At 38.2% G+C, this 25,063-nt stretch overlaps 1 protein-coding gene across 3 annotated transcripts in view; it reads right to left on the reverse strand.

The window, feature by feature from the left end:
* LOC121382767 (nuclear receptor subfamily 5 group A member 2-like) overlaps window positions 1–25,063 on the reverse strand; it is a 220,271-nt gene that overhangs the window by 3,663 nt on the left and 191,545 nt on the right. For all 3 annotated transcript variants that reach the window (XM_041512349.1, XM_041512350.1, XM_041512351.1), the window contains 5 exons: window positions 9,465–9,593; window positions 8,003–8,143; window positions 4,357–5,045; window positions 3,446–3,550; window positions 780–933 (listed from right to left, as the gene is read on the reverse strand). In XM_041512349.1, the coding sequence (XP_041368283.1) occupies window positions 780–933; window positions 3,446–3,550; window positions 4,357–5,045; window positions 8,003–8,143; window positions 9,465–9,593 (1,218 nt within the window). The remainder of the gene's footprint in view (window positions 1–779; window positions 934–3,445; window positions 3,551–4,356; window positions 5,046–8,002; window positions 8,144–9,464; window positions 9,594–25,063) is intronic.

Raw genomic sequence — 25,063 nt, forward strand, 5'->3', positions numbered from 1 at the left:
GGGGAGAGGCAGACAGATACAGACAAAGAGAAACAGGGAGGAGGGAGAAAGGGAGAGTGATGGAGATGGGAGGGAGAAAGGAGATATACATGTACACTCATACAAAGACAAAGCAAGTATGTGTGGTGTGTTACACTGTACATGAATGTAATGGAAAATATTTTGTTTCTTTTAAAAAAAAATGAAATTTCACTTCTTGGTAGAAGTAATACCTACAAAGAAAAGAATAAAATAAAAGACTATCAGTTATTTTCATTTTTAAATTTTAAAAATATGTCCATGCCTCCCAACCCTAAAACATATTGTATGTTTGAGGTTTTTGGGTACTGATTGCACAACATGGAAGGAAGGAAGGAAATGGTTTATTTAACGACGCACTCAACACATTTTATTTACGGTTATATGGCGTCGGACATATGGTTAAGAACCACACAGATATTGAGGGAGGAAACCCACTGTTGCCACTTCATGGACTACTCTTTTCGATTAGCAGCAAGGATCTTTTATATGCATCATCCCACAGACAGGATAACACATACCACAGCATTTGATATATCAGTCGTGGTGCACTGGCTGGAGCAAGAATTAGCCCAATGGGCCCACCGACGGGGATCAATCCCAAACCTACTGCGCATCAAGTGAGTGCTTTACCACTGAGCATACAACATAAAAAAGGATGGAGTAAGTTCAGGAATTTAAGTCACACATTTACAGATGCACTGATTTACATATATCATAATTGTGCAAGATACAGAATTTAAAAGCTCAGATTTACATACCAGGATTGAGCAAGATCAGGAATTTAAGGCACGCATATTCGTAGACATCAATTTTCAACTCTTTCATCTTCTTTATGAGCTCGTACAGTCGAGCCTTGACGTCGCCTAGACCAAGTTTGTCCAGTATATCGAAGTTTATCCGCTGACCGTTCGACTGTGGAAACAACATACAAAGAGTGGTTAAAACACACACATGTAGGTCGATACACAGTACTGAATGTGGTCATTCAATATCTGAGATAACAGAAGTAACAGCATGCTGTAACAATCATTTGCGTAAGAATTGGATGAGCCTGAGCTCATATTTTCGAAGCTATTTTAGTACTGTAAATAGTAAAACCATCGTAGGTTGTGACGTCACTACAGCACAGGCCACAGTGACGTCGTATTTTATGACGGTGATATTATTTCGTAGCATTAAGATTGTTTTGAAAATATGGGCCATGTGTACATTACTGTCTTTTACAATGAATAAAATGGCTGACCTGCTGTCTCCTTTATTGGACCAAAATGTTTAAACAGATAACACAAGGCTTGAAATTCATTTTGTGGAGTGGGAAACAATCTCTGCTTGTGACATTTTAATCTGAAAACAAATGCTAGAACCTGAAATGCAATGCTGAACTGCTTGTACTAATATGAACTTTATTCAATTTTGTGTAAAGTTAAACCAATAAGTTTCTCCTCTTTTTCTCTCTCTCCATTTTTACCGTATCTAATTAAATATTGACATAGTAGGTATCATTAGGGCAGCAAATCTCAAATTCAAGTCATAATTCTAAACAAAACTTAAAATCAGTCAAGGGAGAGAAATCTGCAATAAAAAACCCAAAAGGTCCATGGGCCTAAACAGTCTCCTGAGTACATTTTTGACACTACCTACCAAATTCATGGAGTATAAGACACCCATTTTCCTGGGGGTCAAAAGGACCAAATTCATGATTTTGGATTTCAATGTAAGGACGAAGCTTCTCACAAAATTTGGATAGATGATCTAATAATTGTTAAGAAATTACAGTTTAAATGCATTTTTCTATAGCCTCTATTAGAAATCAGCAAGACAAATTAGGCAGAGTTACGTCCCCTAACCGCTTTCCAATTACGGTAACAGGAAGCATGGCCGATGACCACAGTTATTTGTGAATCTTCAGCTATCTTCAGCTAAGATTTATACATGCCAGCCCCTGGCATCATAAATGTTCCCACCTATGCTTTAAAAATAAAGAATGATACAGGTAAAAATTAAGTAGCGGAAATTGTGTTTTGTTATAATTGCCCATGTGTTAAATATAGATGAATCTATAGCGAGCTGTCACCCACCCTAATTGTTTTGGTTTTCTTGCATGGAAATTTTGGTGTTTTTTTTAAAAGCTGCAATCTCGCCTCACATTAATTATCATAATTTTATTTAAACATACAGACACACCCACAGTTTTATTGAACTGTGTGTGACAGTAACACAGTTGTAATAGATAATAGAAACATAATATGTGTATACTGCGTCCCACGGGGAACGCATGTTTTTGATACTATGGAATTTACTACAAGTTATTCATTTCTGAGCTGAATGTTTTCTAAATTACACACAAAAATTGTATCCATTTCACATTGCTTGACAATGACATTGGACTGTGTGATGGGTATTTATGTTGATTGCTCTCTAATACACACATACAGGCCGGTAGGAACGACTTTGGGAGTGGGGAGAGGGCACTGACGGATCGGTACAAACTCTATATCAGATTTTGGTTACAATGGCAAACATTGATGTGATTAAAAAAAAAAGGCTCACAAATGAGGGGGCACATGCACCCCCCAGCCCCCTGGTTCCTACGGGCCTGAAAATTATATACATATTATGGAATATAGGTCGTAGTTAATAATGCAGCTAGCGGTACACAAAATTGCAGCTAGTCATTTAGTCAAATTAATGTACACTTCCGTTCGTACACATTGATATATACACAAACACGTGCTTATTAATTGCAAATATCAAAACTTTATTAAGATGCCGTTTTAACTAGGCAATCATTGATCAATGAGCCCCTTTTTCTTGGTCTCCCCAAGACGTGGTCGTTAGTATTTTTGTTGAGCACAAAAAAATATTGTACATTTTCTTTCCTGTAAAAGGAGATTGCACACAATCTGACAAACAATAATAGAATCAAGGGCAGATAAGTATGTTTCTAATAGAGGCTATACAACTGTAGTAAACTTTACTCCTCATAAGAGACCCAACATTAATGAAATTCACAAATATGATAAACCATATATTGACTTTTAGATATATAAGGACTATTTGGTTATAGCTGTCTGTCTACTCCTAAGCCTAGAACAGTTATCTCACTATTCCTAGAAAACTGTCTGACTACTCTCAAGCCTACAACAGCTATCTCACTATTCCTAGAAAACTGTCTCACTACTTGTAGAAAACTCTCACTACACTTAAGCCTAGAACAGTGATCTCACCACTCCTAAAAGATTGTCTCACTACTCGTAGAAAACTATCTCACTGCTCCTAAGCCTAGAACAGTCATCTCACTACTCCTAGAAGACTGTCTCACTACTCCTAAACCTAGAACAGTGATCTCGGTACTCCTAGAAGACTATCTCACTAATCCTAAGCCTAGAACACTGATCTCGGTACTCGTAGAAGATTGTCTCACCAGAATAATCTCGCTGGACCAGCTGTCCTGCACCTGTCTGTACACAAGATCAAGGATGAGGATCTCACTCCAAGAGTTCTGAAGTAGTTTCATCTGGTCCTCCACCTGGCACAAACGAAGGAAGAAAGAAATATTTTAGTTAACAACACACTCAACATGTTTTTATTTACAGTTTAGGATCCCAGAAATAATGAGAGGAAACCTGCTGCCACCACTTCATGGGCTACTCAGCTATTCTCATCAATGAACAACAATATTTTGTATGCACTATCCCACAGACAGGATATTGTGCCTTTATGGAGCACTGGCTGGAAAGAAAAATAGCCCAATTTGTCCACTGACAGGGATTGATCCTTGGTTGATTGCACATCAGACGAGTGCTTTACCACTGGTCTACATCCCTCCCTCTACCTGTCAGTGATAGAGAAAAAAACATTCCAAGTTATCACCTGCATTTGTTGTGCATATTTTGACCTGAAGTACTGAAATAAAATTTTGGAAAGGAATATTTGTTTAACAATACCTCAGTAAATTTTAAAATGCTTTATGTTAGTTTCACTGTCTCACTAATCGATTCACTAATTTAACTATAATTGTTTCTACTTATTTTGACAATTGTGAAAATTATGTGATGTTATTTTGATAAATTATTTCATTTTATTTGAACAGTTGTTCACTTTGACAATCACATTCACATTTTGACATCACGTTCACGCTTTGACGATCACATTCACACTTTGATGATCACATTCACATTTTTACATTACGTTCAACTCGGACGATCACGTTCACACACTTTGACACATCGTGCACACTGACGACAATATTCACACTTTGATGATCTCATTCACTTTAACAATCACCCACTGACCACCACGTTCAGACTATAAACAAAACTAAAAAAAAGGTACCTTCAATTCTTTGAAGACGCAGGAGTTGCGTGCCCACTCGACCATGAGGAAGAGGAGCTGGTCGACCATCTTGCACAGCATGTGCAGGAACTGGATGGGCTGCGAGACAATGTCCATGTGTCCGAACTCGTTGTGGAAAAACGTCATCAGCTTGCGCTTCACCTCACCCTCCTCCACGAGTCCCGACTTGAGGTCAGCCACCAGCTGGGGCATGATGGCCATGAAGGGCTGCGACTGGTGGTGGTGGAACGTCGACGTCTGGTAGTTGCGCAGGGCATCCATCACCGTCGGGTAGCTCGGGCTGTGGCCGTGGCCGTATGAGTCGTGGTGAGACTGGATGCTGCGGTGCCCGATCGACATCGACAGACCCGACATGGGAGGGGAGTGGCTGCCGAGGCCGGAGTGGTGGATCGGGGGGGAGGGGCAGTTCAGGGGCTGCAGTGGCAGGGGCCCGGGGGAAGAGCTCATGCTGTGGTGGGACGTGTTGGAGTTGGACGACATGAACATCAGGTCGGGTTTCACGTCCTCTGGCGAGCCCGGAACTGGCGACATGCCGTTGGCGAGACGCAACTGACAGTGGGCCACCAGGGACTGCTGCTGTCGGAGAGCCTGCTGTTTCAGCGCCCGGTCGCGCTTGTACATCGGACCAAACTTGTTACGGCCTCCTCTCATTCTGTCAGATCGAACAGCTATCAGGGGGGAAACAAAGAAAAAAGAATACCATTTTAGTGTTTGAAATAAAATTTTAAAAATCATTAGTTTGTTGCAATCAGCTGATGACTGATTAATAATTAATTGACCATCTTTCATTCTGTCAGATCGAACAGCTATAAGATGGGGGGGGGGGAGAAAATAATACCAATTCAGTGTTTGAAAATTAATTTTCATTAAATCATTAGTTTGTTGCAATCAACTGATGATTGGTTAATAATTACTTAAATATCAAATCTACCATAAACTAATTTGGCATTACTTATAGTTGCACCTATGGCTGCTCATCTCAAAGTAAATTACTTTGTTTATAAACAAATTAAATTAAATTTTAAATGAATTACAAATTAAGTTTAAAAAAATTATGTTTAGTATTAAACTAGTTCTGTGAGAAATATGAAACTGCAAACTTCACAAGGTGATATCAAGTGTGTTTGTGTCTGTGTGTCTGTCAGTCTCTCTGTCTGTCTGTGTCTGTTTGCATGTGTGTCTGTGTCTATGTGTGTGTTGTGTCTCATTGACAACACATATATACTTACCCTCATCATTATTAAAGCATGGGTTGTTGGTTTAAGGCATACAGCACATTTCCCAAATTTGACATTTTTATTTGGAGTACAAGTAGAGATTTTGAAGAAGAGGACAGTATTGTTTATTTCCTGTTGTCACAAAGGCTACTGAAAAAATGTCTAGTGACCTTTTATATGCACATTATCATAGACAGAACAGTACATACCAAGGCCTTTAGTTGTAGATGGGATGAGAGAAACACAAACCCATTGAGGATACCAGATCCTATATCCTATCATATATATAGTGTTAGAGAGGAAACCTGCTACATTTTTTCATTAGTAGCAAGTAGGGGTGTGACGAATACACATGGTGGCGAATACGATACATATCACAAATATGAGGTGACGAATACGAATATGTATTCACATCCATGAATACACATTACACAAGTACAAAGGCTTTGCTGAAAGGAAAAAAAAGTATTTATTTTTAAAGTAAAACCTGATTAGTGATTACACAGGACCTATCAAGTTTGTGTTTATTGTCTAATCCAGGACCACATTCTTTTTAAGGAACACTAAAATGTCCACATGTTCAGAGGAAAGTGCAGCTCTCTGTGCTGTAACCACATCATTGAATATCAAATATATATTTTTAAGGCCATTTTGGTTTTTGGTATCTAGTATTAATCAATTTATATCCATATTTGAATTGCTAATATGCCACTGTTCTCGTTAAGAATTATACAAATATATTTTGCTTTGAGCTGCCATTTAAACGTTAGAATATTGGTTCAACATTATCGACGTTGCACTGCGTAGAATGCATAAATTAACGAACTACACTCGCCCATGTCTCGTATTAGGCTGGTTGAACGAGACTATGCGACGTCATACAGTGTTTTGACAGAAGCGCAGTCAAGCTGCATGTAGAGTACCAGTCCAACGCATGAGTCTGACTATGCGGTTGACCTAATATAAAAAAGGACAATAAAAACGATCGAATCGTTATTGCGTTTTGGTTAGTATGAATTAGAAACATAAATTATACAGTAAACATTATATATAAGTATTCGTGTATTCGGTTCAGCTAGTGACGAATACGAATGCAACTACGATACAGATCGCTGTTCGGTGCACCGAATATTCGAGTATATCGTTACACCCCTAGTAGCAAGGTATCTTTTATATGCATCATCCCATACAGGACAGCACATACCATGGCCTTTGATACACCAGTCGTGGTGTACTGGTTGGAATGAGAAATAGCCCAATTGACTCCAAGTACAATCAAGGTCTTGAGGATAACAACACATGCATCATAAAATTGCACAATTTATTGTAGACTTTTTTGGCCCTATTTACCTTCCAAATTCATATGGTTTTGTCCAGTGGATATAAACTTGGGATAAGGCCACTCTGCAGACTTCTAGTTTACTAACATCATTCCTGGGACGATTACTCAGACATCCGAATCTGTGTCCAGGTCAGTGTGCTTAAACCACAACTGAATATACGCATGGATCCATATAAATCAAACCAAAATGAAAAACCCTCAAACAACCCACCCCACCCCTCCCAAAAAACCCAACCCCACACAGACAGTTTGCTTTATCTATAAATATAAAGGGTAATGTATGTCAATTGTAAATGAAAAACTGACAGTGTGCCAGGACAGTTTTGCTTTAATGTTAAATTAAAAAAAACTAGTTATAGCAATGCTTATGGTTTGAAAATCGATGGTGAGCAATAAATTGCTCTTGTGAAATTATGTAGGACAGCAATTACTCTCAGTGTCTAAATGGGGAAAACAATCTGGGAGGTGTTGTTAGATGTATCTATCTAAAAAGTAAGGTTTGATGATCCTATATGAATTGATAAAGATATGCTCCACAAATAAAAAAAACCCATACCATAATACAAACCACAATTTTGCTTTAACATTAAACAAAAAAAGAAGAGAAACTGGACTTTTATTTTAATAAAATAGTCAGCTTTAAACTTTAAAAAAAAAAGGACAGTGTGGTTTAATCATAAATGAAAAATACAGAATACAGATTTAACCATAATATGAGTTTTTAATTTTTAAATAAGTAAATAAATAAATAAATAAATAAATTATATTTATATATATATATATATATATATATATATATATATATATATATATATATATATATATATATATATATATATATATTTATATATATATATTTATATATATATATATATTTATATATATATATATATAAATATATATATATATAAATAATAATAATAAAAAAGTTTTTAGTTTTTTTATATTAACAAAAAAGAAAAAAGAAAGTAAAGAAAATAATAATAATAAATAAATAAGTAAATAATGAAAATAAAATGTAGGAAGTCAGTGAATGAATAGCGTGACTATAAAAGATGACGCGTACCTTCCAGCTTCATGCCGACACTGATACACTTCTGGAACCTGCAGTACGGACACCGCTTCCGCTGACTCTTGTCAATATGACAGCTCCGATTGTCTACACACGAGTACACTTTCTTGTTCTGAACGGTCCTCTTGAAGAACCCTGCAACACCAAACACTCACATTTTACATATCAGTCTAGCAAGATTGAATGAATACATGAAAATGTATCAGCTTTTTGTTACAAAATATATTTCGTCCAGACAAAATACTTACAACAAAGGAAAGTGTTAGGAATGGGTTTACATTTTGTCATAAAACACCACATGATTACTAACCGATTAGATATATATTGTCATTTGAGGAAGTTACATCTGTTTGCTACTTCATTCTATACATTTCTCAGATGTATTTTGTGTTAACCCTTACGTAACATGACTGCGTGCAGCACACCACCATTAGAACTATACTCACTATACTGGAATTGCTACAATCCATTGTGTAAAGGCCTTAGTGATACATTTTATCCTACAACTTACTCATAATATCCATGTCATAACCCAATTTGATATTTTTAGTTATACTATAACTTACCAATGATATCTATGTCATAAACCCATGTGATAATTTAGTGTATTAACCTAGTTAATAATGGTATGCAAATTTGCAAGGTCTCTAGATAATGTGTTGCTGTGGATGGGTCATTTGTTTGCAAGCCAACAAGACCTGTATATCTGAGCGTAATGTTTTCAAAGATTAATTAAAATGCACGACATCAAACAAATTTGTGCTAATTGTGATGACGTCATATTATCGATGGCGGTGACTTTAGTATTGTGATTTACTAAATATTGAATTAAAATCTTATAGGATAAATAGAATTCGCTTAAAACCTGATTTTTGAGGATGTGTAAAAAATTGAATAATACATTCTCCGTTAGATACCATTTATCTTACAACTTTCGCTCGTTAGATATATTTTAAAACATTTTCACGCACTCCTTTCACGTTCTCCGCCCTCCTTTATTTTTCGGCACTCCTCTTTATTTTCCAGAACACTACTATATTTTACAGCACCTATCTCCGCTATTTCCAAATGCACACTTTTTTCCACACATAAAAACCCCACAACAATCACACTGGACATTAAAGGAAACAAGCCGCGTTGTGTACGAAAAAGCAATTGATGAAACATTTACGACAGATAAGGAGTATGTCTTTCCACAAAGTCTACCAACACACAACAATATGGTAATCATGGTAATCAAGCTCCCCCCTCCCCCAACTTTTTTTTGCTTTTCATTTTTTTCAGGGTTTTTTCTAATTTTCACCCAGCGAGAACACTGAGCATACTTCTGGAGGGAGAAAAACTAAACACTTTAAAAAAAAACAAAAAAAAACCGCAAAGAATAGGAGTATTTGTTATAACAATGCTCAGCACACATTAAAACAAACCAAAAAAACAACAAAACACCCTGCCTCACCTTTACAACTTTCACAGGTAAGAAGGCCATAATGATAGCCCGAGACTTTGTCGCCACAAACTGGACAAAGCTCGTCAAATCCAATCTTGATGTCTGGAGGATACTGTCCATCTCCGCCAGAAGTAGACGCTGAAAAACAGAAACAAGCAACATTAGTCTCGCCAACAAATACAGGACTTAATGGGAAAAAAGAAAAACAAAAAACAAAAGTAGACGCACACATGTATTCAATACACTTAGTAAAATAAAACATGAAATAATATCTTTTTTTTTATCAGATAATCTTTAGTGGATGACCGACAGTTGAGTTGAACACTCCCGTAACATTATACAGAAGCCTATGTTGCCGACAAGTTTGTTGTCTTTGTGCAACTCATCTGTCACTGATGGTCCTGTCTAGCTGCCGACAGTCAACGTGCCAGATTTTGTGGATTTGCTGATCTGTGATAAGACAAGACTCCAGTTATACTAAATGTGACTTATGTTTAGATGGCGAGCAAGCACATTACCATTTCGATAATTATGTGTGATAAAATCAATTTGTAATTATTTATAAGAAATAAATGTAAAGATAGTGAAATACAGCATTTGTAACTATGAAACAGCACCTTTAAAACCGACAGTCATTTAACTTGTACATAAGAAAACAAAACACAAAAATCAAACCTGCTAACTACAAAACTAAAGTTGGCCGTATCATGATTAAGCATTCAAATTAAAACACGTAACACATCTTATGACCGACAACTTAAACACGTAACATATCTAATGACCAACCATTCCCTCATCTTAAACATGGAACACATTAACACATCTAATGACCGACCATTCCCTTATCTTAAATACATAACATATCTAATGACTGACAATTCCCAAAATGAGCAACAATAATAAAGAATCACAAAGAGTCCCTAACGACAACATTCAAGTCATCTATATAGTAAATACTAACTGGCGTAGAGATCCTCATCTAGGAAATCCAGATAAAACCGCTGTGAGATCGGCATCTTGAAAACACACAACTACAGGTAGTAGCAGACACAAGACAATTGTACTGCTTGAAGCAGACGTTAGATGACTGATACTTCTGACCCAAGCAGACGTAGAAGCAGCAGCAGCAGCAGCAGCAGCAGCAGCAGCAGCAGCAGTAGCAGTAGCAGTAGCAGTAGTAGTAGTAGTAGTAGAAGTAGTGGACAACTTAGTTAAAGACCGACTAGTAGCAGATGACTTGATGCTTAAGTCAACGACCAACAATCTAAGAAACACCTTGCTTCCAGAGCGCCGTCTTCAGAATGAACCTTTCTCACAGGAGATTTATTTATATAGGCGCAACGGAAACATTTATATAGGCGCAACGGAAACAGGGAGTGAAGCAGGCTTGAGGAGAAAGACCACATGTTTAAAGATGGTGAATGTTACTTTTGATGACGGAAATTCCAGCTTCGCTTGTTTTAGGAAACATTCACAGATTTATCCAGGGTTTTTCACCAGGGTCCCATGTCCGATGGGGTTGGGAAAATTAGTGCGAGTAAACCATACTTGGGATATGTTTTTTTTTAGGTCACTGGTAAATTAATTTATTAGAACAAACATAATTAAATACATATACTGGACATTTTTTGTACAGATATTGGGAATTTTCAGTGCCACTTTGTTTTTGGAAGGGGACTGTGATCAGACCCATAGAACACCTGGATCAATCCCCGACATTCTACAGATCAACAGAGAAAAAAGTAGGACAACGCCTTTGTTCAGGTCAGTTGAAATGAACTACATCGAGGAGGCTGCTCTATGCACTGTTGGACAAAACACTACAGTCCCATGGCATCGTGGACAGGTGGGATGGGATGAGATATACTTGCATGTATGATAAAAGGTTTAATATTCAGAAGAAAAAACCCCAAACATAGTTATAGACATTGGTTAACTCGGTCGCGGTTATATGTTGTTTTAAGTTTTTCTCATTAACTACATGGCTAATACACTTTGTTTACACTACTGGATGGTCAATACTTTTTTCTTATGCACAAAGTTTACACTGTGCATACAGGAGCTGGTAGGAGCTGATGATAAAATATGGACACAACAAAAACAAAACAAAATGGCTGCCCCCAATTAGCAGGAATAATTACCTTTTTTTTTATTAACTCTAAATTTACGAGTTTTTCATTTTTTTAAATGTCAGTATGTGTTGGTGGTCTGGGTGTGTGTCTTTCCAACACATAATGCTCATATTTGACTAGTCCTCCCCTTTAAGTACATGAATACTAGTTGGGTATCAATATAGGCAAGTTATTTTTAATTCTTAAAACAAATTTCAATGTCACACTTATTGTCTGTCTTTACCATTAGTTTAATAAAGTATCCTGGAAGCATGAGAAACCCATCGTTTATATTTGTTAATTAAGTAAATCTGTTTTTAAAAGCCATTTGTATGATTGCTTTACTGAATGACACAGACACCATGCCATGTGCCTTTACCATTATCCATGTTAAATAATGGAAAAGACAGATTTGACACTTTTTCACCATCAACCAGTCTAATAATAATAATGATAGATATCTACATGTATATACATTTATAAAAGTATTTCCCATTATTAATTGTGTTTGCTATTAATAAATTAACAGTAAAGACAATTGTTTACTATTATGCCTTACGATTAAGAGTAAAAACAGAAGCACAAAAATATTTTATGTACATTTAAAAAAATTATACATCTCTAGTTTTGAAATGATGCACCACTACTAAATGCAAGAAAAAACTTTTTATATATTTTTTAATTCTTTACCGTTATTTTCCTCTTTTTGTAAAAATTGCCCATATGCTGTTACGTAAAGTAGGTGGATGACCAACTATCGGTCATACAACCTCTTTACCTATTTTATAGACCTTTTTCTACAGAGTAGTATTAGTAATAACAACTGTGCAGCTAGACCAAACCCAAAGCAATAGGGTTAGAAAAACCTTTTATTTAGCAAAATTATTTATATAGTAAATAGGGTCTTCACAAGTACTCGAGCATGGGCTGAGTCTATCAAGACTCAAGTCCGTTCACAGGACTTGAGTACCTGTACAAGTGGCAGCATTCTTATTTAAACATAGTTTTACGTCACTATAAGCCATATGTTTGTCAGCTATGTGTCGAGTTATTTTTATTTAGATCTAAAACAGAAGAAAACTAAATATTGTCTGTGCCATATTCGTCTTAGTTATATTGACAGTACAAACAAGTATAATGCGAAAGCATCAAATTTCAAAACTCCCTAAATTGACTATAATACACTGGACAATGTAGGACAAGCAGCTATGGAATTTGGAATGTACCATAGGAAAAAGAGATGCGCAATTTGAATGAAGGAAATTGGGCGCAATTTTTAACGGTCCATCAAATGAAAAAGGGGAGCTCTATATGTTTTGAACTTCATGTGCGGAGAGTAGCTCGTTACTGGGACCTATTTTGCCATTAGCAGTAAGGGATCTTTTATATGCATTTTCCTATGGACAGGACAGCACATATCAGAGCAATAATTCAAAGCTTCCTTGATTTCATAATTGTTAAATAAAACTTTTTTTCTTTATTAAGTTCATAATGTTGTAACTGACTGTTTAATCGAAAGCTGATTAATTGGTGCAAACCAGTTATAACAAATGATGAACAAGTTTGTTTCATTTAACAAAACTACTAGAGCAGTGTTAGAGAGGAAACCTGCTACATTTTTCCATTAGTAGTATGGGATCTTTTATATACACCATCCCATAGACAGGATAGCACAAACCACGGCCTTTGATATACCAGTCATGGTACACTGGGTAAAATGAGAAATAGAACAATGGGCCCACTGACTAGAATCGATCCCAAACAGACTATGCATCAAGCTAGCGCTTTACCACTGGGCTACATCCCACGTTCTCTGTACGACTGATATATCAAAGGCCGTGGTATGTGCTATCCTCTCTGTACAATAAAATATGTTTTCACACTTTGCACATCACATTTCTTTTGTTGCTTAGCATAATTAAAGTGAGTAACTGTGCCTACAGTAGGCCAACCACTGTGAGATGGTGTCTTCAAGTCCTTAAGGTACTATTTAATGTATTAAAACTGTGCAATGAACCCCAGAACTTCCTAACTTAATAGTGATGCGATGCTAAACAAAATATTTCAAGGAGAATTGGTTATGACCACATTTTTCCAAAACAAAAGTTAAAGTTAATACTGTTCAACAACACTACTAGATCACACTGATTTATTAATCATTGACTACTATATGTCAAGCATTTGGTCATAAGAAACTCACTACATTTTTCCACTAGCAGCAGAGAATGACATGACAGCATGTACCACAGACTTTAACATAGCAGTTGTGGGACAAAAGGTTGGGACGTCAAAACATTTGAATTAAAGAACACATGTATGTTCATGGAGAAGATTTGATCCTGTGAGCCAAGCACCTCAGGTAGGATTTCTGCCAGAGTACAATGGGTATGGTGCCATACCCAAATTGTTTTGAAGATTTTTTCTTTTTAACTTGACCTTTTGACAAAATTAATTACTCTTATCATTACTGTATGATTTTCCTAACCCTAAGCCTAAACATAACCTATTTCTTTCTGGGGGTTGCATTCAATTCCATAGCACCATACTCAAAAGTTTCTTTCTGACAGAAACACTGCTCAGGTGAGTACTCTACAAACTGACTGCCTCTCGATCGACAGTAAAGTGTTGGAACGTACATGTGTATTACACAGATCTAAGCAGGTGCAGCAAACCGGTCCAGTGAATGACACAACGGACATCGGTCTGGTCAATGACACAGTTGTAACCATACTCCATCCCACTCAAAGAATGACTTAACTGGACCACTCCGCTCTACACAGTTATCTTACTGGACCACTCCGCTCTACACAGTTATCTTACTGGACCACTCCGCTCTACACAGTTATCTTACTGGACCACTCCGCTCTACACAGTTATCTTACTGGACCACTCCGCTCTACAGAGTTATCTTACTGGACCATTCCGCTCCACACAGTTATCTTACTGGACCACTCCACTCCACAGTTATCTTACTGGACCACTCCACTCCACACAGTTATCTTACTGGACCACTCCGCTCCACACAGTTATCTTACTGGACCACTCCGCTCCACACAGTTATCTTACTAGACCACTCCACTCCACAGTTATCTTACTGGACCACTCCACTCCACAGTTATCTTACTGGACCACTCCACTCCACTCCACAGTTATCTTACTGGACCACTCCACTCCACAGTTATCTTACTGGACCACTCCACTCCACACAGTTATCTTACTAGACCACTCCACTCTACACTGTTATCTTACTAGACCACTCCACTCCACTCCACAGTTATCTTACTGGACCACTCCACTCCACACAGTTATCTTACTGGACCACTCCGCTCTACACAGTTATCTTACTGGACCACTCCGCTCTACACAGTTATCTTACTGGACCACTCCGCTCTACAGTTATCTTACTGGACCACTCCACTCTATACAATTATATAATTGGACCATTCCACTCTACACAGTTATCTTACTGGACCATTCCACTCTACACAGTTATCTTACTGGACCATTCCACTCTACACAGTTATCTAACTGGACCACCCACTCTACACAGTTATCTAACTGGACCACCCACTCTACACAGTTATCTAACTGGACCACTCCACTCCACACAGATATCTAACTGGACCACTCCACTCCACACAGATATCTTACTGGACCACTCCACTCCACACAGTTATTTTTCTGGACCACTCCACTCAACAGTGTTATCTTTCTGGACCACTCCACTCCACAGTTATCTTACTGGACCACTCCACTCCACAGTTATCTTACTGGACCATTCCACTCTACACAGTTATCTTACTGGACCATTCCACTCTACACAGTTATCTAACTGGACCACCCACTCTACACAGTTATCTAACTGGACCACCCACTCTACACAGTTATCTAACTGGACCACTCCACTCCACACAGATATCTTACTGGACCACTCCACTCCACACAGTTATTTTTCTGGACCACTCCACTCAACACAGTTATCTTTCTGGACCACTCCACTCCACTCCACAGTTATCTTACTGGACCACTCCACTACACAGTTATCTTACTGGACCACTCCACTCCACACAGTTATCTAACTGGACCACTCCACTCCACAGTTATCTAACTGAACCATTCCATTCCACAGTTATCTTACTGGACCACTCCACTCCACACAGTTATCTAACTGGACCACTCCACTCCACAGTTATCTTACTGGACCACTCCGATCCACACAGTTATCTTACTAGACCACTCCCCTAAGTGATCCCCTACTGTGGGTTGGGGGCGTCACCGATGCCCCCCCCCCCCCCCCACTCCCACTACAAATTACTGCCATCGGTAAAGCTCCTCACTGACTGCAAAATGTATAAACGTGTATGAACTTTATCTGCCAGTATTTAACACGGACGTTTGGGTCCTTGTTGGAGTTAATGGGCATTTAGTTTGTACCATGCGATGGAACTATATTTACTCATGCGCACACCCTGTGTTGTATAATATACATTCTCACTGCATTTTGCCTCCTTGCTTTCGCATTATGCCGCCCCTTTTCACATCTGGCAGCCCCATTTGTTTTTCTGCGCCTCTCTTTATTTTTCGGCATCCTATTATAATTTACAGCACCCAGCTCCGCTATTTCAAAATGCACACAAACTGACTGCCCTCTCGATCGACAGTAAACTGTTGGTACGTACATGTGTATTGCACAGATCTAAGCAGGTGCAGCAAACCGGTCCAGTGAATGACACAACGGACACCGGTCTGGTCAATGACACAGTTGTAACCATACTCCATCCCACTCACAGAGTTATCTAACTGTACCACTCCACTCTACACAGTTATCTAACTGGATCACTCCACTCTACACAGTTATCTTACTGGACCACTCCACTCCACACAGTTATCTTACTGAACCACTCCACTCCACACAGTTATCTTACTGGACCACTCCACTCCACACAGATATCTTACTGGACCACTCCACTCCACACAGTTATCTTACTGGACCACTCCACTCCACACAGATATCTTACTGGACCACTCCACTCCACACAGATATCTTACTGGACCACTCCACTCCACACAGATATCTTACTGGACCACTTCACTCCACACAGATATCTTACTGGACCACTTCACTCCACACAGTTATCTTACTGGACCACTCCACTCCACACAGTTATCTTACTGGACCACTTCACTCTACACAGATATCTTACTGGACCACTCCACTCCACACAGTTATCTTACTGGACCACTTCACTCCACACTCCACTCTACACAGTTATCTTACTGGACCACTCCACTCTACACAGTTATCTAACTGGACCACTTCACTCCACACAGATATCTTTCTGAACCACTCCACTCCACAGTTATCTTATTGGACCACTCCACTCCACACAGATATCTTACTGGACCACTCCACTCCACACAGTTATTTTTCTGGACCACTCCACTCAACACAGTTATCTTTCTGGACCACTCCACTCCACTCCACAGTTATCTTACTGGACCACTCCACTACACAGTTATCTTACTGGACCACTCCACTCCACACAGTTATCTAACTGGACCACTCCACTCCACAGTTATCTAACTGAACCATTCCATTCCACAGTTATCTTACTGGACCACTCCACTCCACACAGTTATCTAACTGGACCACTCCACTCCACAGTTATCTTACTGGACCACTCCGATCCACACAGTTATCTTACTAGACCACTCCCCTAAGCGATCCCCTACTGTGGGTTGGGGGCGTCACCGATGCCCCCCCCCCCCCCCCCCACCCCCACTACAAATTACTGCCATCGGTAAAGCTCCTCACTGACTGCAAAATGTATAAACGTGTATGAACTTTATCTGCCAGTATTTAACACGGACGTTTGGGTCCTTGTTGGAGTTAATGGGCATTTAGTTTGTACCATGTGATGGAACTATATTTACTCATGCGCACACCCTGTGTTGTATAATATACATTCTCACTGCATTTTGCCTCCTTGCTTTCGCATTATGCCGCCCCTTTTCACATCTGGCAGCCCCATTTGTTTTTCTGTGCCTCTCTTTATTTTTCGGCATCCTATTATAATTTACAGCACCCAGCTCCGCTATTTCAAAATGCACACAAACTGACTGCCCTCTCGATCGACAGTAAACTGTTGGTACGTACATGTGTATTGCACAGATCTAAGCAGGTGCAGCAAACCGGTCCAGTGAATGACACAACGGACACCGGTCTGGTCAATGACACAGTTGTAACCATACTCCATCCCACTCACAGAGTTATCTAACTGTACCACTCCACTCTACACAGTTATCTAACTGGATCACCCCACTCCATACAGTTATCTTACTGGACCACTCCGCTCTACACAGTTATCTTACTGAACCACTCCACTCTACACAGTTACTCTACACAGTTATCTTACTGGACCACTCCACTCCACACAGTTATCTTACTGGACCACTCCACTCCACACAGTTATCTTACTGGACCACTCCACTCCACACAGTTATCTTACTGGACCACTCCACTCCACACAGATATCTTACTGGACCACTCCACTCCACACAGATATCTTACTGGACCACTTCACTCCACACAGATATCTTACTGGACCACTTCACTCCACACAGTTATCTTACTGGACCACTCCACTCCACACAGTTATCTTACTGGACCACTTCACTCTACACAGATATCTTACTGGACCACTCCACTCCACACAGTTATCTTACTGGACCACTTCACTTCACACTCCACTCTACACAGTTATCTTACTGGACCACTCCACTCTACACAGTTATCTAACTGGACCACTTCACTCCACACAGATATCTTTCTGAACCACTCCACTCCACACTGATATCTTTCTGAACCACTCCACTCCACAGTTATCTTATTGGACCACTCCACTCCACACAGTTATCTTACTGGACCACTCCACTCTACACAGTTATCTTACTGGACCACTCCACTCTACACAATCATGTTACTGGACCACTCCACTCTACACAGTCATGTTACTGGACCACTCCACTCTACACAGTTATGTTACTGGACCATTAAACTCTACACAGTTATCTTACTGGACCACTCCACTCTACACAATCATGTTACTGGACCACTCCACTCTACACAGTCATGTTACTGGACCACTCCACTCTACACAGTTATGTTACTGGACCATTAAACTCTACACAGTTATCTTACTGGACCACTCCACTCTACACAATCATGTTACTGGACCACTCTACTCCACAGAGTTATCTTACTGGACCACTCCACTCTACAGTGTTATCTTACTGGACCACTCAACTCTACACATTTATTTTTAAATACTGAATCACTCCATTCTACAGTGTTATTTTTAAATACTGTTCAAACCATTCCATTCTAGTTATCTTTAAATACTGAACCACTACATTCTACAGTGTTATCTTTAAATACTGTTCAAACCACTCCATTCTACAGGTATCTTTAAATACTGAACCACTCCGCTCTACATGGTTATCTTTAATACTAGACCACCTGGCTAATTTGACAATGGACAGGGTGAGCCCTGCATGCTCGTAGGTCTAAAAAATGGATTGCTTTTTGCAGGCCACTATTTTAAACCCGGCAAGAACCAAATTTCCTAAAACACTAATGTAAATAAAGTTTGTTTTGTTTGATCGGCTACTGGATGTCAAACATTTGGTTATTCTGACACATAGTCATCATAATGCAGCAAGGGATCTTTTATATGTATGCACTTTCCCACAGACAGAAAAGCAAATAAAATGGCCTTTATTTAGTTGTGGTGCATTGCTTGAATGATCCACTGAGGTGGTTCGATCCAGCATCCAGCAATAAAGTTATTCACAAGATTTCAGCTCAATAGCTTTCGGGGGAAAATGCCATAACTTGTCAAAAATATGTAAATCGTCATGAAAGTCAAACATGATCTGTAATAGTATATGATACAGCTATACAAAATATTGTGAAAGAAACATCTGGAAAACTATATGTGGGACAGATGGATGGATGGACGGACAGATAGACAGACAGAGGGAAGGATGGAAAGAAAACCGATAGTCATCTCTGGTTGGACCGGTAGAGGACTAATAATAATCTTCAGTTTTAATTAAAATAAAAGGAATCATAAAATCCACAGAATCACCTCAAACAAAACTTCAGAAAACACACTTTTAATTATTCAAGGTTTATTATTGCCAAATCGCCTGGTCCCAAAATCAAAGCTCTTTAAAGAGAATATATATATATATATATATATATATATATATATATATATATATATATATATACATTTGATTTTTAAATTAGCCTTTTGGCAGTTTACTTCTTCAGACGATTCTGTAAACAAGACTTGTCAAGAGCTTAAATCTGAAATGTTCAATGCCGAACTTCAATTTTAGCAAAATAAATTAATAGCGATTTTAAAATCTTGATCTGTTTGTGAAAACTACCTAATCCAAGAGAATGATTATACCAAGTTAGGAATGATTCAGTGCAAACTCTTGGGAAAGAAGACCTCAAGGTTAAGATGGTAGATAATGGACACCTTGGTTATCAGGAAAGCTCGGGACATATTGGTACAAGAAAAGCTCTGGACATATTGGAATCAGGAAAGCTCCAGATATATTAGTATTAGAAAAGCTCCAGACATATTGGTATCAGGAAAGCTCCGGACATATTGGTATCAGGAAAGCTCTGAACACATTGGTATCAGAAAAGCTCTGGACATATTGATGATCAGGAAAGCTCCAGACATATTGGTATCAGGAAAGCTCCTAACATATTGATGATCAGGAAAGCTCCGGACATATTGATGATCAGGAAAGCTCCAGACATATTGGTATAAGGAAAGCTCCGGATATATTGGTATCAGGAAAGCTCTGGACATATTGGTATCAGGAAAACTCTGGACATATTGGTATCAGGAAAGCTCCAGACACATTGGTATCAGAAAAGCTCTGGACATATTGTTATCAGGAAAACTCCGGACATATTGGTATCAGTAAAGCTCCAAACATATTGTTATCAGGAAAACTCCGGACATGTTGGTATCAGGAAATCTCCAGACATATTGGTATCAGTAAAGCTCCGGACATATTGTTATCAGGAAAACTCTGGACATATTGGTATCAGTAAAGCTCCGGACATATTGGTATCGGTAAAGCTCCGGACATATTGGTATCAGGAAAACTCCGGACATATTGGTATCAGGAAAGCTCCATGTAGTTACACAATTATGAGTGTCATGTAGCAGAGCTTCAAATTTTGGCAAGGACACATAACCATTAGAACAATGACAATAACAATAAAAAAATTAATCTGATGTGTAGAGATAACGAGTGTGCTAATGAAGGTTTAACTGAATAAAAATATCTCTTAGTCTTACTGAAGAAAAAAAAATTATGAATGAAAAATGTGATGGCACAACCTCATTAATATATATATATATTTTTGAATGAATGAATGAATGTTTAACGACACCCCAGCACGAAAAATACATTGGCTATTGGGTGTCAAACTATATGGTAAATGTTCAACATTAAATGATGAACCACATCAATATAAAAATGCAATAAATATATATTTTTTTATTACACACCAGTGTAAGATATTGATCATGTCATAACAATCACTCAATATCTAACTAGTGTAATATTGGCATAACATAGATCATTTGCTGACCCAATTCGTAGAAAAATAACATGTAGCAGGATTCAACAGCTGCTTACTTCTGCCATGCCGCTTGTTTGCAATTGGTTTGCAATAAATAAAATAATGAACTAGTTTGCCTGTCATGAATACAATTTTTATGAAGCTCGCCAGATACAAAAGCTGTTCACAAATTTCATAAAAGTGGTGTGATAGGCAAGCTTGTTTACTATTCTATATATAATACAATGAACCTCGTCTAATCTAGATTCAAGTGGGATGGACAAAATGCAATGGTGTACTCAGAATGCAACGGTGTACTCAGAATGCAACGGTGTACTCAGAATGTTGGATTAACAAGATTCCATGTAAGCTACATATATCATCAATGAATGGGACTGTGATCATGTTGATTTATCTAGAAAAAGTTACATTTTATTTTGTTTAACAACACCACTAGAACACATTGATTTATTAATAAACAGCTAATGGGTGTCAAACATTGGTTATTTTGACGTATAGTCTTAGAGAGGAAACCCACCACATTTTTCCATTAGAAGCAAGGGATCTTTTCAGGGTTTGCTCTGGGTCAGCAGAAACTTTCGCCAAATTACCCCTTAAACTTCCAAATTGTATAGATACATGTACCGTTATTTTGTAACAAAATATCAATTAAAGGGACATGATGATGATAACTAGTTTAACGTGCCCATATACCACTAGGGTTTCGAACACGCCCATCCCGAGTCCGACCTCTGATAAGATCGGTGGCCTGACTCGGGATGGAGGGGGAGGTGAAAATGGGCAGAATTTTGAAAATAGCAATTAGTAAAAAAGTTAATAAATTAAAGAAAAAAAAGAAAAAGGTTACAAGCCAAAAATAAAAAAGAATTGACTGCTCGGCCGAATATTTATATAATTTGGAGCATTTTAGAAGGACAGTCCAAAATTAAATAAGAGAAAGAAGAGAGGATCGGACTATTTAATAATATTACAAAAAAGAAGTAATTTCGACATAAAATTTTGAACGCAGATCTAAACGTTTAAAGTCCGATCGATATGCCCACGCGAGTGGCCTCGTTAAGGCCGTTTGGGTGCACAGCTTAAAGGGACGAGATGGGTTGCATCCCGTCAAGAAAACCCCTAGATTGACAGTCGATAGACGTTGAAGGTGTAGTGCTGTGCTGAAATACAGATCTTGAGAAGCCGGATCCGTCTGAACGAGTAGAGTATCAGACTAGGGTATAGTCCAGTCGTCATGGTTTGGTATAGTGGTGCGGACGGGCCCGACTCCGGAGGATACGAGATGGTATCACTATAAAACAATGTAAAGTCTAGAAAAAGAGTAGTAGGGGCCGACCCCGCTTCCTATTTCTTCTTAGAGTGCGGCGGTCAATCTTCCAGTGCTGCTAGGACAGGCTCGGACATGTAGAGACTAAACGCGAACAACCGTGGCGTTCTGCAGAATGGCCGTCATACGAGTCACGAAAAAACAAGTCAACATAGTCAGACGGAGAAAAACGTGGAGGCGAGGAATCTCGCTGAAAAAGAATCCAACCTGGTGGTGCAGACTGTCGAAACGAGAAGCGTTCCAGCGTTCAATCAGTTCCAATGGCCGCATACATCCCAGTAGAAAACTTCATTTCGCTGACAAAAACAATGAAATGAAGGACCCCCAAGTCGAGCACACGAAAGCACGTGCAGTGTGCACAAGCGAAACAAACACGTCTTACCGCATGGAGCTCCAGACTGGGAATGTAAAGGGACATACCCTAGTTTTTAAACACTGTGGTATATTTTTTTACTATTAGAGCCGTTTTTGATAACTGAAATCATACTTTACTTTATTGTTTTATTGTTTACATTATCCATTTCCGTACATTCAAAGTGGTTTTGGTCATCCTGGTGTCTTTAATATCACAAAATGCATTTCTCATATTTTTAAAAAGGCACGTGCGTCTGAGAAGTAATGGTTATGGAGTCAAGTTTTAGTCTATTTTTAGAGAGTATTTCACCATTTCAAAGTCACAGACTCACGTTTCACTCAATTGTAACTTTATCCAAATGTGATACAGGTTTGTAGATTAACTAAACTTAGTGTACATTTTCATGGGCTGAAACTAGGGTCTATCTCTTTAATACATGAAATTCTTTCAATCAAATGAAAATAAAATGAGCCAGTTGTTCGCAATTGGCAAACTTGGCGAATGCCAGAGCTAACCCTGCTTTTATATGCACCATCCCACAGTCAAAATGGCAAATACTGACTGTGCATCAAGCAAGCGCTTTACCTCTGGGCTACACCCCGGGTTGGACAGAGTCCACTGGTTGGAACAAGAAAAAAACCCAATCAGCTGAATGGATCCACCGAGGTGGTTCAATCCTGCGACGCAAGCACCTGAAGCAAGCACTCAACCCACTGAGCTAAATCCTGCCCCTATGTAAGAAAACAGCCATGCCAAGAAATAAGCCATGCCACTAAATGTTATGGAAACTGAAAACGCTGCGATTGTTTTCATCGCAATCAATTAAGCCAACTGCTGTTGTTAACGGTTGATATCACCGTTAATTGTTGACATCAAAGTATGGTTTCCATGGGGACTAGTAAACTTTCTTGAGGGATTGGTAAAGTAAGCAGATAACACTCTTCAATCCATATATGACAACCACTATCCAGAGTCATTGACCTAAACAAAATTGTACGAAATGTTAGCCACTGTAACTAAACTCAGATTATCATCTACACGTGAAAAGGGAACCAATGAATTGGCATATAACTCTATAATAAATAATGTTAAATCTTATATTAAAACATATTACTAAGTTTTAAACCCATATGAACTAAAAAAAACTACAATTTTACAAAAATGTCTGTATAAATAAATAGTTTCTTAACAAACTGCCATCAAATTATATAGATTAATATCATTTTTAATACAGGGGTGAAGACAACATGCTAGAACAGCCTTAGCTGCATTGCTATCAAAGTAATCGATAATGCAGTGCACCGAGACTAAAGGTAGAACCGCGTGTTCTCTACGTTGGCTGTTCTATCAGTTGTCTTCATACCTGCATTGTGTATTCCATTTTCAATCAAATGTCATTACACGTAATATCAAAAGGGAACATGTCTTTAATAATAATAGATGGTGAAAACTGTTATTTTGAAAATAATTTGTAAAGAAACTTTTTAACTTAAAGACTGAATTCTTTTTTCAATTTTTTTTATTTGAGTTGATATGGGTTTAAAACTTAATAATATACTGATGGAAAGAAACAAGGGAACACATCAAATTGTAGACCATATTTAATTCATTTATGTCTGTATTTCATACCAAGTTGTAATGTGGGATCGAATGTCTGTAGTGTTGACTGTGCTGCCTATATATTCCCAGTCAATGTCTGACAATATTAACTGATTTTTGATGCAATAATTATTTCCGTGTGATCCTTTATTTTTTTTCCATCAACATATATTTTTTATATGACTTTTTAACTTTATTCATGAATTTATAGTTAACGGACTGTAGCATTGGGCAAAACACTGAAGTGGTGTTTCACATGGGTTGGGGTATACAGTACATCATACACTGCATGTTTACAACATGCCACTCCTCTACCTGAAGCACAATGACCAAATGGTGAATAAACTTTGTGGTGCCAATAACCTGATCATTTAGACGTTCCTACTGGTCCATTACCTTATATAGTCACAGCCATTGAAGTTTAAAAAAAGGGTATAAAATATGTAAACAAAAATGTCTTAAAACTATTTAAAAGCTTATACAGTCTACTGTGAAAGGAATAATGAATGCTGAAGTACATAAACATTATTTATTACT

This window comes from Gigantopelta aegis, chromosome 10 (genome assembly GCF_016097555.1).
Source record: "Gigantopelta aegis isolate Gae_Host chromosome 10, Gae_host_genome, whole genome shotgun sequence".
In the NCBI taxonomy this organism is placed as follows: domain Eukaryota; kingdom Metazoa; phylum Mollusca; class Gastropoda; order Neomphalida; family Peltospiridae; genus Gigantopelta; species Gigantopelta aegis.